The sequence below is a fragment of the Chenopodium quinoa genome, unplaced genomic scaffold (genome assembly GCF_001683475.1).
Source record: "Chenopodium quinoa cultivar QQ74 unplaced genomic scaffold, ASM168347v1, whole genome shotgun sequence".
NCBI classification, from domain to species: Eukaryota; Viridiplantae; Streptophyta; class Magnoliopsida; order Caryophyllales; family Amaranthaceae; genus Chenopodium; species Chenopodium quinoa.
The window spans coordinates 8,824,827-8,837,611 of NW_018745684.1; the positions used below are offsets into that span (position 1 = coordinate 8,824,827).

Consider the following 12,785-nt stretch of genomic DNA (forward strand, 5'->3'; position numbering starts at 1 on the left):
CCTATTTGTTAGAAGAATAGCATGTCAAAGAGAAATTATATTAAATCAAGTTTCATAGATAGAGACCGTGACACCTTAGAAAAACGAGTCAAAGAGTGTGTTTTACTCACTTGATTTTCATTTATCTAAACTTATCTTATATTATGTTAAGTTATGTTATTATAACTTACCTTAACTTATTAGACATTTTTAGAGATTATTTTAGTTGTAATTTTATCTAATTTTTGAATAAATTATCATACTTCGTATAAAATTAGACATTTTATCTTATTACATTCATCTTAATATAATTTTTCTTATTCATAATAAAATCTACTAATTATTAAAATTATGCATTATAAAAAATCAAGATTTTTAATTTCCCCATTTGAAGATATTCTTTATCTATAACTAATACTAAAATAACAACCGCTGACATCATTCTTTTTCCCAAAGTGTACACGTGTCAGCTTCTCCTTCAATTTTTTCTCGCCTAATTTTTTTTTTAGGAAAAGCTAAATATTGACTGCAAAGTACTTTTAAATCGTAAGGTACATATAGCTAATTTTAAGGAAATTAAATATTAACCTTGTATATACGTGATTACTCCGTTTAATTACAAAATCCACTAAATTTTGTTGTAGATACGAATTTTCTTTTGTTTATATTATTTTAATTTTTGTAGTTTGGTTTATGTTAATACCAAGATTTTACATATTTTGAGTGATGATATGACTTGAAAATGTGTACAATTATAGAATCTTTTTGTTATATCCGTGTGGGAGCTAATCAAGTACTCCCTCCGTTCCCTTTTGTTTTTTACGTTTTCATTTTAGGTGTTCCTTTTTATTCTTTACATTTAATATCTTTTCTCTTTTAGTCATAAATTTTGGACAAAATTACCCTTGCTTTACAATTTAAATACTCAACTAACCTTTAAATTTCCATGTGCAATTGTACTTTTTGTACTATTTAGTTGGTTTTCCATACTCATTATTACTTTCTCTCTCATCTCTCTTCTAATTTCTTCGACCCCACATGTACAATATTATTTGTTTAGATAGAATTGTACTTTAAAAAATTGAATTATTGCGAAATACCTCTAATTTACACTATTTCTTAATAACCGCATATAATTCCAAACGTCAAAAACAAATGGGAAAGGAGGAGTACTTATATAAAAACAAAAGTAATAAAAAACCAAAAGTATGTGGAGGAAAAGAAGAAGGAAAAAAAAAAAAAAAAACCAAAAGTGATGATGGTATGTATGTACATACTTGTGTGATTGTAATTGACATTTGGAGAAAAGTAACAAGCATGCACAAGTACAACCTTCCCCTTCTCCTACTTCTCAAACTTGTCATTCTATAGCTCGGTCTCCTCTACCTCGACATCATCAAAATCCTCACTCCTTCCATTCTTCTTTCTCGCCGGAAATCAGTTCTACGGCCACCGCCTCCAAGGTAATTTTCTCTTTTTTCGTGATTTCATTCTCTACTCTCACGGCTGATCTCAGATACACGGCTGCTTCTGCCGCCGCTCACGGTGGTGGTGCTGATGAATATGCTAGTGTTAATTTAGATATTGCTAATTTGATCGTGATTAGTTCAGCATTTCTGGGTTTTGATTATTAATTTATAATTGAGGTTTCAGACCTAGAAGTTTGGATTTGCAATATCTGATTTTAGAGTTATGAGTTAGATTTGATTTAGTGTTTGATTGAAGTATATGTAAGTATGTATAATTTTGTTTCTATATCTTTGTATTTTATTGATGGATTGATTTGTTGTTTATTTGAATAGTACTATGATGTTGTGTTGTAAAGTGGGTTTATATTGAGGTACTCCGTATTATGTAATTATACTCATTCCTTGGTCCATGAATTTTCATCACATAGGGTTTGGACCGTCGATTAGGAAAATAGTGGGAGATGGGTCATAAAATGATTATATGTGATAGAAACTTGAAATTGGATGGAGAGAAAAAGTGGTAAGGAAAGGTGTAGGAAGGGTGAGGAAAAAAGGGTTGATGTGATAAGGGAGAAAAGGTTGTGAGATATAAGGGGGGACCGATGTCATCTGGGGTGTGGGAATCTTTTTCTAAAGTTGGTAATGTGAATCATCCCATTTAGTGAATATGGAGAGAATTCCGAAATATGTATGTGATTCTAGACAGTTGGATGATTGATAACATATTGGACGATGCTATTAACTAAAGTGGGAGGATAAAGTGTGTAAGTGTTTAACTCTCATTTGGTATCTCCAAGAATAATGGACATATTAAATATTTTTTTATTGAATAATGATCGAGGGCTTTATTGATTGATTTATGCTGCTTGCGGCAAGATATTGAATTGCTCCCTCTTTTTTGACCAGCCAGGGCTCTTGGATCACAATTAAGATAAGTATGAGGGGTGTGTGCACTAGAGGTTGTTGGAAGTAAACTATTCAGGGTTTCTTGATTTATTCATGATAGGCGGGCCAGGTCTCCTCGGTCTATCATTGTCTCAGTAGGTTGGGGGAGGGAAGTCGTCTGAGATTCACTCCTATAGTAAAATTGATATGAATTAGAACCGATTGGTATGGAGCTGTGAATGTTCAGCATGCATTATATATCATCTGATCATTCATGTGTGAGTAATTAATTTTAAACATGACTACCAATGCTAATTCATACATGCCAAATTAATAGCCCACTTTCTATTTTCCACATAATAAGCTAAATTATTATCTATCCCATTGTGCCATCAATGTTCAACATTTAGATTTTCCACGACTCCAATAGTTTAGATATGACGAAATGTTCCATAAGGGTGTGTTTGGATAAAGAAATGGGAAAGAAAAGAAGGGAAGGGAGGTGAAGGGGAGGGAAGAGAAAGGAAGGGGAGGGAAGAAAGACGAGTTTTCCCTCCAAATCTCTCCATTGTTGGAGACATTAATTTCTTACAACCAAATCCTTCCATTTCTCTCCCCTTCAAGTCCTTTCCTTCCTCATTTGTTATCCAAATGAAAAAAAATCAATCCCTCCATATCCCTTCCCTTCTTTTCCCTCCATTTCCTTCAATTCAAACAAAGTGTAAATCATATAAAGCTGGTTGGTCAGGTGATCCTTAATCATATTGTCCAGCCTGTTGTACAAATGTACAGTTCTAATATCACTAACTCATTCTTGGTTTTTCTTCTTTCTCATCCAGTTTTGATACTATTTTGAATATTCTTAATTTTGAGTTCTACTGAATTTTTGCTACCGATCACTCAGATGGGGGATCAAACGAATCAGTCGGAGCCAAAAATCGAGGAGGAAATGGAGAGAGTGGTAGAGCTAATAAAACAATTGCAGGAAGCAGCAACTTCTTTGATTTCCATGTCATCGAGAGAAGAGAAAGTCCTTCAACAACGTGCTCTTTCACTCGATGCATCCATTGTGAAACTTCGTTCCTCCATCAGTTCTCTCATGATGGATGGTCGCATAGATGCCACGCTAGCTGAAAAGGTTCTTCATCAATTACTTTATAGTTGAGCTGATTTGGTTGTTTTTGTTGTTTGTTGCTGTAATTGTGATTTTTTTTTTTTTTTTTTTTTTTTTTTTTTTTTGGTGCAGCTTGAGGATGAGTTGAATAAAGCAAAATGCATTCTCGTTGATGGAGATGCTTCATCTTTTCTTGCTGGCAAAGTTGACAGTGCGTGTCATTTGTTTTTTCACTTGGGATCAACATTCGTTGCTAATTGTGGTGACTAATTAGTTTGATTTTCTATATAGGTCGGTTCTTGAAGATGTTTCTTGGTCCAATTAACGTGCGAGCCATAAGGAAGGATGTGCAGTTTAAAGTCAAAGAGGAGTATAATAGGTACAAGGTTGGTTCTTTTTTGCTGATCACTTATTTTTGATCTTTATTAATTATTGCCTTTTTGACAAATCGGAATTTGTTGCAATTGATTTATTAAGCATTCACCGAACAAGTACATTAAATTGATTCTTTAAATTATTAGTTTGGTTTTTCTATATAGGCTGTACAATTTGTAGAAAGAGAAAAAGGGGAAATTGGTTCCTGGGTGATTGTGTGCCTTTCACCGCCTGTCACTCTTACTAATGCATAACTTTGATGTGAATATCTCTGATAATCTTGTAAGAAAAAAGTATAAATTTTTGATAGTTTGGAAGTATGTATTAAGACAAATCTAACAAGATCTCACATGACTTATTTTCCTTGTGTATAAATCATGTAATATGGTCAAAGGAAAGAGCATGAATAGTATATAAGTCCAAATGGTGCAAGTAGCAAAGAATGGAGGAGGTACAAATTATCCTGGAAGAGGGGGGGGGGCATGGAGAGTTAGAAAGAAAGAAAATGGTCTCTGTTAGTTGGATTAGCAATTTTGGTTGCTAGATTTATTCAGTTATTTGCGTACACTTGTCACACTTTTAAAAACTGCTAAGGATTCATGTTCAACTCAAATCAACAACTATTGCTGAATGATACAGATTAAAACTTTTTGTTCAGCATTTGGTGTGGATAGTTAAGGAAGAAAAAAAGCAAGGGATAGGGGTGGTGAGCTGAAAGGAGTTTTCTTAATCAAGTAATCAACCACCCCTGTGATGCCATTATTAAATCTGTAAGTTTTGGAAGGGGTCCTTATTTATGTCAGGGTAGGGGAGCTCACATGTATGTAACCTTGTTTGTACAATTGCTAGAGTTTCCAATAATACCCCTAACTGGAAAGATACTATTGATTTAACAAAATGATAAATAATGAGCCAAAGGCAATTACTGAGATATCTAATTTAATTCATTGTATTGTGGTTAAATCTGTCATATTGTCGTGAAATTTATTTTACTAGGTGCTTAGGTAGTAAAACATATGCATGTGTGAATATCATTTTTTTTTTCTATGGATGACTAAATCTATAGACTAACAGCTTCCATATATTGCCTTTTTGTGTGCTTTCATCTTCTTTCTTTTGTTGATCCCTCTTTTTCTTTAGGTTTCTGGATAATTTTTTTTTATCTAATTATGTCACTCTTTGGTTAACCAGGATAGAACTGCCTGTTTGTTTCTTCTTTTGCCATCAATGCTACTATTTCTTAGATCTTGGATGTGGGGTGGCTGCATGCCTGCTTTTCCAGTTCAATTGTATCAGGTACAGGCTAGACTTGGCCACATAAACTGCAATTTTGTTTTTATAGTTAGCTTAATTTAATCACAGCTATTTGTGTACTTTGTTAGGCTTGGCTTTTATTCCTGTACACAGGTTTGGCTTTGAGAGAGAACGTCTTAAGAGTGAATGGGAGTGACATTCGTCCATGGTAATGCTTTTAATTCTTTATGCCTTGTAGTCTTGTTATATCATGTGTATTAATTTAGTTGTGGCAACCTAGTTTCAATCTTGTGCATGAGTTTACTTGGTGTATTACCTAATTGTGTTATATGTCCCCTATTTACTTAAAATTGCAACACTTACAATTGGCACAATTCGGCAAGAGTAGAGAGGTCGTAAGTGAGTTGCTAACCCATGTAATTACAAAAAAGTGTGAATTATATTATACGATAGGGGGGGATAGAGAAAGAGCAGGCCAATTATGAGTAAAGTGTCACAAAATTTTGAAACATCCCAAATTAGTAAGTGTTTCAATTTTTGTGAAACAAGGAAATTATACAAATATTTGAGTTTTAAATTCATTTAGCCGGTCATTTTCCTTCGATTTACTGGTTTATGCTCCCTTTAGTTCTCTAATGAGCATGTTGTACTTATTTAGATGTACTTTTTTGGAGCTTTCCTGCATCCTTTTGTGGTGTTGTTTCTATAGTCAACAGGCCCCACGATATCTGGTAGGTTGATTCTGACTTAGATCAGCTACACTGCTCTAGATATAACTTACTCCATATATGTTAGTGTGTATACTGAAAGACTGTAGTTATTATGTGTGGGCTATCTTACCAGGAAAGCATGCTATTTGTATGTTTTTGGGTTGGAAGGGGAGCTTTTTTATGGTGTTTTGCTGGGCACTGGAAGTTTATTTTATATTATTTTATATTATTTTTATTTGTCATCCATATTTACATCCATATTCATTTACCTCCCCCCTTTTTTGCACTATTCGCTCCCTCAAACATTAATCTTAGGTAATGGTTTAAACAGTGTCTAAAGTTACGTTGTGCTAACTTTTGCAGGTGGATTTATCATCATTACTGTGCAATGGTAATGGCACTTGTGAGCCTTACTTGGGAAGTAAAAGGCCAACCTGACTGTGCTCAGAAGCAGGTTAGGTTTTTTTTTTTTTTTATTTTATTATTATTATTTTTTTTTATGGAATGCTTCATGTTATAACCTGTAGATTCATGCATAAGGTTTTAGCCTTAAGTAACAAAATTTATCTTTCATGTGCTCTAAAATAATTTGGTTAGCTGCATTAATGAATATTCCTGCTGTTATCTTTGTGAAGATCTATTACTCTGGCAATATGGAGTTTTGACTTTATGACTTACACTAGAATCAAGTATAATTTTTCAAAAAAAAAAAAAAAAAAAAAAGTATAATGGAAGATAAAATGACTCAAGCAGTGAATTCTTACTTATTTTATTTCATTTAGCATTCCTTTCTTGTTGAGTTCAATTTTGACTAGTCTTACATGTGATAAGGGTCTTTTAAGCCACACTTTCCATGCATAAACAGAATAAGGACTTTTGATCCTGAATTTTTTAGCTTTAATACTTCCTCCGTTTTTTTAATATTGCACCACTTGCCTTTTAAGAAAGTATTACAAATATTACACTATTTCTATTTTAAGAAAAGAAATATTTGTGTTCACACTACAAATACCAAATATACCCTTACTTTTCAACACTTAATTTTTTATTTTATGTATACCATCACATGGGCAATCTTGTATTTTTACCTTTCTCTCTCATCTTTTTTCCACTATCAAAAATCTTGTGCCAAACTCCTATGGTGCCATAAAAAAAAGAACGAAGGAAGTACTTAGTTTTGTGATGGGAACTCTTGATCTGAGCGGTGCAAAAGGTTTTGTGCTTAGGTAGGAGCATGCTTTACATAAAGCCAATGCTTCTATGTGAATGAAAGTATGAAATAAGTAGCTTTGAAACTATAATTGGATTATGATCTAACATCTAACAATTTGTCACTTAAATTGTAGCCGTCGAGTTTGATTGTGCTGTCTAACAATTTGTGAGTCCCCTAGTAGGATTCAAGCTTGAGTGTCGAGCTGTCTAGATCTCTCTCTAATTAGAAACTTATATTAGTAAATGCAAACATGCTTAGATAATGAAAAAGGATTATTATTTTTATTTATTTATTTTTTTTTTTTTTTAATATCTTTGACTTCAAACGAAGAAATTCTTTAGTATTTTTTGTACAATTCTTGGCACTAAGGGATTTCATTTATAAAACAGGTTGATCACTTCTTTTTGTATCTAATTTGATTCCATATTTTTGAGCTCTGAAAGAAACTGTGAAGTTACTTTTTTTTGAGGCCAAGGTATATAAGCTGAAGTCAATGATTTCCGTACGTTTGTTGAGGCTGATCATCATTTACAACCTGATATACATAATTAGGTTTGTTTCTTGTTTGTTTTATAACTCGCTTAATTTCATGCAGAGAGGGGTTGAACTTTTCCTACAATGGGCTATGATGCAAGGAGTTGCAATGCTATTGCAAAATCATTACCAACGGCAAAGGCTATACACTCGCATTGCACTAGGAAAGGTCTGTGCTTTTTAATTTGAGGCTACGCTCATCAGCACATGCCCCATGAATTTTGTCTAAATAAAACTTTTTGGCATAACATGTTTGGCTATCAACTTAGATTTGAGGAGTTTGTAATTGGTATGAATTTTGGACATCCATTGGTTTTCTATTGGCTACATTATGTCTTGACCTCGACTACATGGAAGAATAGGCTGAAAGGATCAGCGGTTCAACCTCAATTTTCCTTAAATAGCAATAATTTTAAGAAGATTATTATAAGAGGCTCGAGCAAGTATGCTATAGTATCAAAAATTAACTGAAGGTCATCATCAACTTGAATAGTAATTGATACTCCCTCCGCCCCTTTTATAGTTCCCTTTTGGACTGTGCACGTATGCCAATGCAACACTTTGACCATAAATATCGTTAGTTGCTTATTAGTAAAAAATCTAACTATTGAATATTAATAATCCATTCATCGAGACGAATCAAATAAGACCCAACATGACCATGTTATGTTTTATATATTAAGAGTAATTTAGAAGATTCTCTCACATTATGAATAGTGTCAAAATTCCAAATGGGAACTAAAAAAAGGGGCGGAGGGAGTAGTTATTTAGTTGCGTATTATATCAAGGTTAGTATGAATATGATGGATTTATTGTAACTACATCCATGAAGTGAGCATATATAGGCTTAAGTAGACCTAATTTTTGCATACACCATAGAGTTTCCAATGGAGCTGGTGTGTTGTCGAAGTGCACACAAAATTAAACCTTGTTCACCTTAAGAAATAGCTAGGGCAAGTAAGAGTCGATCCCACGAGGAAAGTAAGTCTAAAATAACAAGTCACCAGATCCAAGTTACACAAGAGTAACACGATTTGGGGGGTGGGGGGTTGATAAATCTAATCTAAAATAACTAAAGGAATGGGCAAGAGTCGATCCCACGAGGAAAGTAAGTCTAAAATAACAAGTCACCAGATCCAAGTTCCACAAGAGTAACACGATTTGGGGGGTGGGGGTTGATATGAGAAATCTAATCTAAAATAACTAAAGGAATAATAAATAAAATGGGTTATAACTAAAGAACAAGCAATCAATGGAGAAAACACTCGGTAGATAATCAGATTCCAGCCCTGGAAACTTCGTAAAATCATTGACACATTAATTAACCCTTTAGGAACAACTTGACTTATGGAACAAGTTCCTCTGTTATCCCTTATTAATGGTTACGACTTTCACTAACCCTAACCAACAAATAACCCCTATACTACAAGCAAGGAATTTAACGTGTTGATAGCATTAGGAACTAGGAAAACATCAAGCCTAGACAACCATGACATTATTGAAACACGGTTTCACCTAGATCAAGAATAACTTTACAATTAATAGAGTGGAATGTCCTCTACAATTGGTTGCTACTTCATTGACATTCCCAAGCAATTACGGACTTAGTAGTATTAATTAGCAATAGAAATTAGACCCAAACAAATAGTTGTGCACTTACTTATAAGAAATCATCATTCATAAAAATAAACAGTAATTCAAGAATATTCCCAAAATATTAACTAATTACATGGTCTTCTCTATAAAGAATTACTCACTCATGTTACTGAGCAAAGAAGAAAAGCTTTTAGAGAAAAACATGTCGAGTTCCTCTAGGCAGTTCCTTCTAAAAGTGAACACAAGTGAGAGATGAATGAAGAATGGGATGCCTTAAACGCTGAATAACTTTGGGGTTTTATAGAATCGTGATAGAACTATTTCCCAAGTAAAAATCTCTAAAATACCTAAGATATTATGAGATAAGGAAAGTAGTTGGATAGAATCTAGGAAATTCTATCTTTTGCCAAATCTTTTCCTAAGTGATAGGATCTTCTTCTTATCAAATATATCTTCCTTCCAACTGTAAATATTCAAGAATTATTCTCCAAGTAACCAAATATCACGTTGCAATGAATCTGGACAAGTCCGGCCAGTAAGTTCCTTTGCATATGCGTCAGTCTTCCAGTTCCTCCGAAGGAACTTAACATATATTCATTTGCATTTGACATTGGCTCCTTTATTCAGTTCATCTTTTTATCATCCAAAATGACTCAATAACCTATAAAAACACACAATAAGGAAATAAATTACAAAATACCAATAACATAGATAAAAGCACTAAAATGCTAATTGAACCAACCTATAATCTAAGGAACATGACTAGAAAATAGGGTCATAAATGACACTTATCAGGAGCTCATACTATTGTTTCTGATGGAATGTTCATATTGCTCAGAGGCTGCTACTATTAGTTCTATATTGAGTAGACTGTTGTCAAAAGAAAGAAATAGCTGTTGCATTGATTGTGGTAATGATTGCAGATTTGTGGAAGCAAATATGTAATGGTTGTTATGTTGTGTGTTATGTCTGACACAGCTTGAATTGACAAATTTGGAAAAACTGGATTCCTTCATTGTAATTTACTAATTTTAAGTGTTTATAATTATTGATTACACTTGCATGCTTCAGCATCTTATGTTCTGTGAAGAAACAAGTGATTTTATGATGTGACTATAATATGATTCTGAATGTGAAAATATTAGCATTAGTATGCATGACGATTAAATATTTAAAAGAGCCTCATGTGGTTTAGAACTAGCCACCCACATTGAAGAAGAGTAAGGAGGATGACCAGCAATATAAGTTCGATGGGCTATCGATTAACAAGTGGGATGGATTAGATAGCCGTGGAATCTCTGGGCTTGTATGTGGCCTGACTCTTTTGACAGAAAATTTGGCGTGTTTTAAACACTTGTTGTGAGATGGATCTTTCCATTAAGTTTGATTGAAAATCTTTTATAACATGAACTTTATTTTAACACGAGTGTACTGCTATAAGCTTCACTAGGTTTGTGATTTTGTGTCCAATTTTTTGACACATTATTGCTAGGCTTGGGGAACTTATTCATTGTTGTTTCCATGTTTGTGTGAAATTCCCCATTCTTGTAGTGCGATAATTTGCAAATATTGTTCAGGCAGGAGAGGTGACCCCCTCCTATGATCTATGTGTAATGGTATAGCAGTTTTACACTGTTATCTTCTGACATATTTCAGGCAAAGAGAATGGATGTTGTGTGGGGCGAATCAACTGGAGAGCGTGGCCAGCTTTTGCTGCTTTGCCCTATTCTTTTCATTTTGCAGGTATTTGGTATTCAGTGCTTATTGCATTACGAATGCTGCATAATCTTTTATTGTTGCATAATGCATTATGTACCTATACTTTGCCTTATAGTTTTTGTTTTGCATGTACTTGGGATTGTATTATTACATCAAGGAAAGGATTTTATTACGTTCCCATGTTTGGTTTGATGGATGAAATGGGAATTCATATGAAAGGAAGGGAAATGGGAGGAAAACCCCTTTACAAAAGTTTCACCCCCCCCCCCCCACTTACCCCAAAAAAAAAATTGGAGGAATTTGACAGGGAAGAGAAAAATAACAATTGTATCGAATTTCCTTTCGCTTCCATTCTTTTCCTTTCATTACACAAAGGTTAGAAAATAAAATCTCTTCCCTTCCCCTTCCCCTCCTTTTTCTTCTTTTCCTTTACTAGTATCGGACCCAATAAAGCCTATGTTTGGAGAAAGAAATGAAGGGAAAGGAAGAGAATAGAAAGGGTGGTAATTGTCATCCCTTATTTGATATCATATAGAAGAAGGGAAGGGAGGGAAGGATCTATTTTTCTTCTCTTTATTCAACCAGATCCTTCCAATATTGGAAAGATTTAGGAAGAAATGAAGCTCACTCTCTCCTTCCCCTTTTAATAATCCCCTCCTTTCCGTTTCCCTCAATAATTGCTATCCAAACATGTGTTTTATTGATGGGATCTAGGTGTCTATATGTTGCTTTACCCATATGAGGCTGCGAGGCGAATGAGAGTGATGAGGAAAATTTACTTGCTACTGAATAGGCCTGACCTTTTATATAATATATGCTTTAATAAATTAAAATGTACAATTGGTGTGCTAAACTACGAGCCCCATCTAACCATCTTTCTATGAGCCAAAATTTTCTTTTTTATTGAAAAGTATGTCCATAAATGGCCTTTTTAAGTATGTCCACAAATGAAGTTATTATTGTTTTAAATTTCTTATAGAAGGCAATCAGTTTTACTTTGTTATATTGGCACAGTTGTTGATTCATGCTTGTGGATGGATGACTAGTTAACTTCTGTGTTAAGTATGTTATCAATAAATCTGTTGAGTCCTAGTTGCCAAGATCAAACTCAATAGAACAGAGTATGCTCATTAATTGTTTGTACCCTGCAAATTTTTTCCAGGGCTTTGAGGCATATGTTGGATTGCTGTTGCTTCGAACTGCATTTGCTGGGGTTGAATGGCAGGTGAGCTACCTGTCTTACAGCCTTTTCAATTTCCCGTAGAGGAGGGAAAAAGGGTTATGTGAATTCTTCCTGCTTAATATTTCAACAGTATTACGATAAGTTAGTATTTAGTAACAAGTACCTTTGGCAGGTTGTCTTCTGTGGATTTCTCCTGGTTTTGATGGCAGTCGGGAATTTTGTAAACACGGTGCAAAGTTTGCTTGTCAAATCGCGGTTTAAAGCAAAGATGAAAAGGACTAAAAGTCAGCAACAGATAGATTAGGAATGAAATTTCTGAAAAGTTTTGATATTCTCATACCAGTTTTATTTTCTTCTCCTTTTTACAATGTATATTCTCAGTTTGTTGGTTATGTGATGCTTTGGTCATACAGTAGATTTGCTAAAGGTACATCAAAAGAAAAGAAAAGAATAAATAAGAAAAGGATATCGACATGTATGATTATTAATTTACCACAAACTACTTGCGTTTTTTAGATTCGATTGAAATTGTATTAGTGAATAATGGGTATTTCCCAATATTGACTTTAATGTATTCATTCTTACTACTCATTTGTACTCTTAGAAATGCTCAGCAGTCAATGAAAATGCATCGAAATTCCAAAGGTGCATGTTCTCATTCTTAAAAATGCTCAGCAAGACAGCAACTTGGAATCATCTCAACATGCAAACAAACTACGAATTCGAGTTTCAAAATGGGAAATGACCAAGATCA

At 33.9% G+C, this 12,785-nt stretch overlaps 1 protein-coding gene across 2 annotated transcripts; it reads left to right on the forward strand.

Annotated features, from left to right (window-relative positions):
* Window positions 1–1,310: 1,310 nt before the first annotated feature.
* Window positions 1,311–12,622, forward strand: LOC110717766 (transmembrane protein 120 homolog). 2 transcript variants are annotated; one of them, XM_021896536.1, is made up of 11 exons: window positions 1,311–1,442; window positions 3,238–3,471; window positions 3,580–3,658; window positions 3,739–3,833; window positions 5,014–5,118; window positions 5,205–5,284; window positions 6,150–6,240; window positions 7,595–7,702; window positions 10,786–10,872; window positions 12,011–12,073; window positions 12,204–12,622. In XM_021896536.1, exons 2-11 carry the CDS (start codon window positions 3,238–3,240, stop codon window positions 12,333–12,335), a joined length of 1,074 nt encoding a protein of 357 aa, XP_021752228.1. In that variant the 5' UTR covers window positions 1,311–1,442; the 3' UTR covers window positions 12,336–12,622. The 2 variants fall into 2 exon arrangements, with proteins under 2 accessions (XP_021752228.1, XP_021752229.1); XM_021896537.1 differs by lacking the exon at window positions 1,311–1,442 and adding an exon at window positions 2,875–3,119.
* The last annotated feature ends 163 nt before the right edge of the window (window positions 12,623–12,785 follow it).

What these genes read in the sequence shown, in the direction of transcription:
- LOC110717766 (XM_021896536.1), top strand. Translation starts at nt 3,238, where the DNA reads ATGGGGGATCAAACGAATCAGTCGGAGCCAAAAATCGAGGAGGAAATG. An exon ending in AGGAGTATAATAGGTACAAG is followed by an intron (nt 3,834 to 5,013) that starts GTTGGTTCTTTT and finishes TTGGTTAACCAG; the next exon opens with GATAGAACTGCCTGTTTGTT. An exon ending in CTGACTGTGCTCAGAAGCAG is followed by an intron (nt 6,241 to 7,594) that starts GTTAGGTTTTTT and finishes AATTTCATGCAG; the next exon opens with AGAGGGGTTGAACTTTTCCT.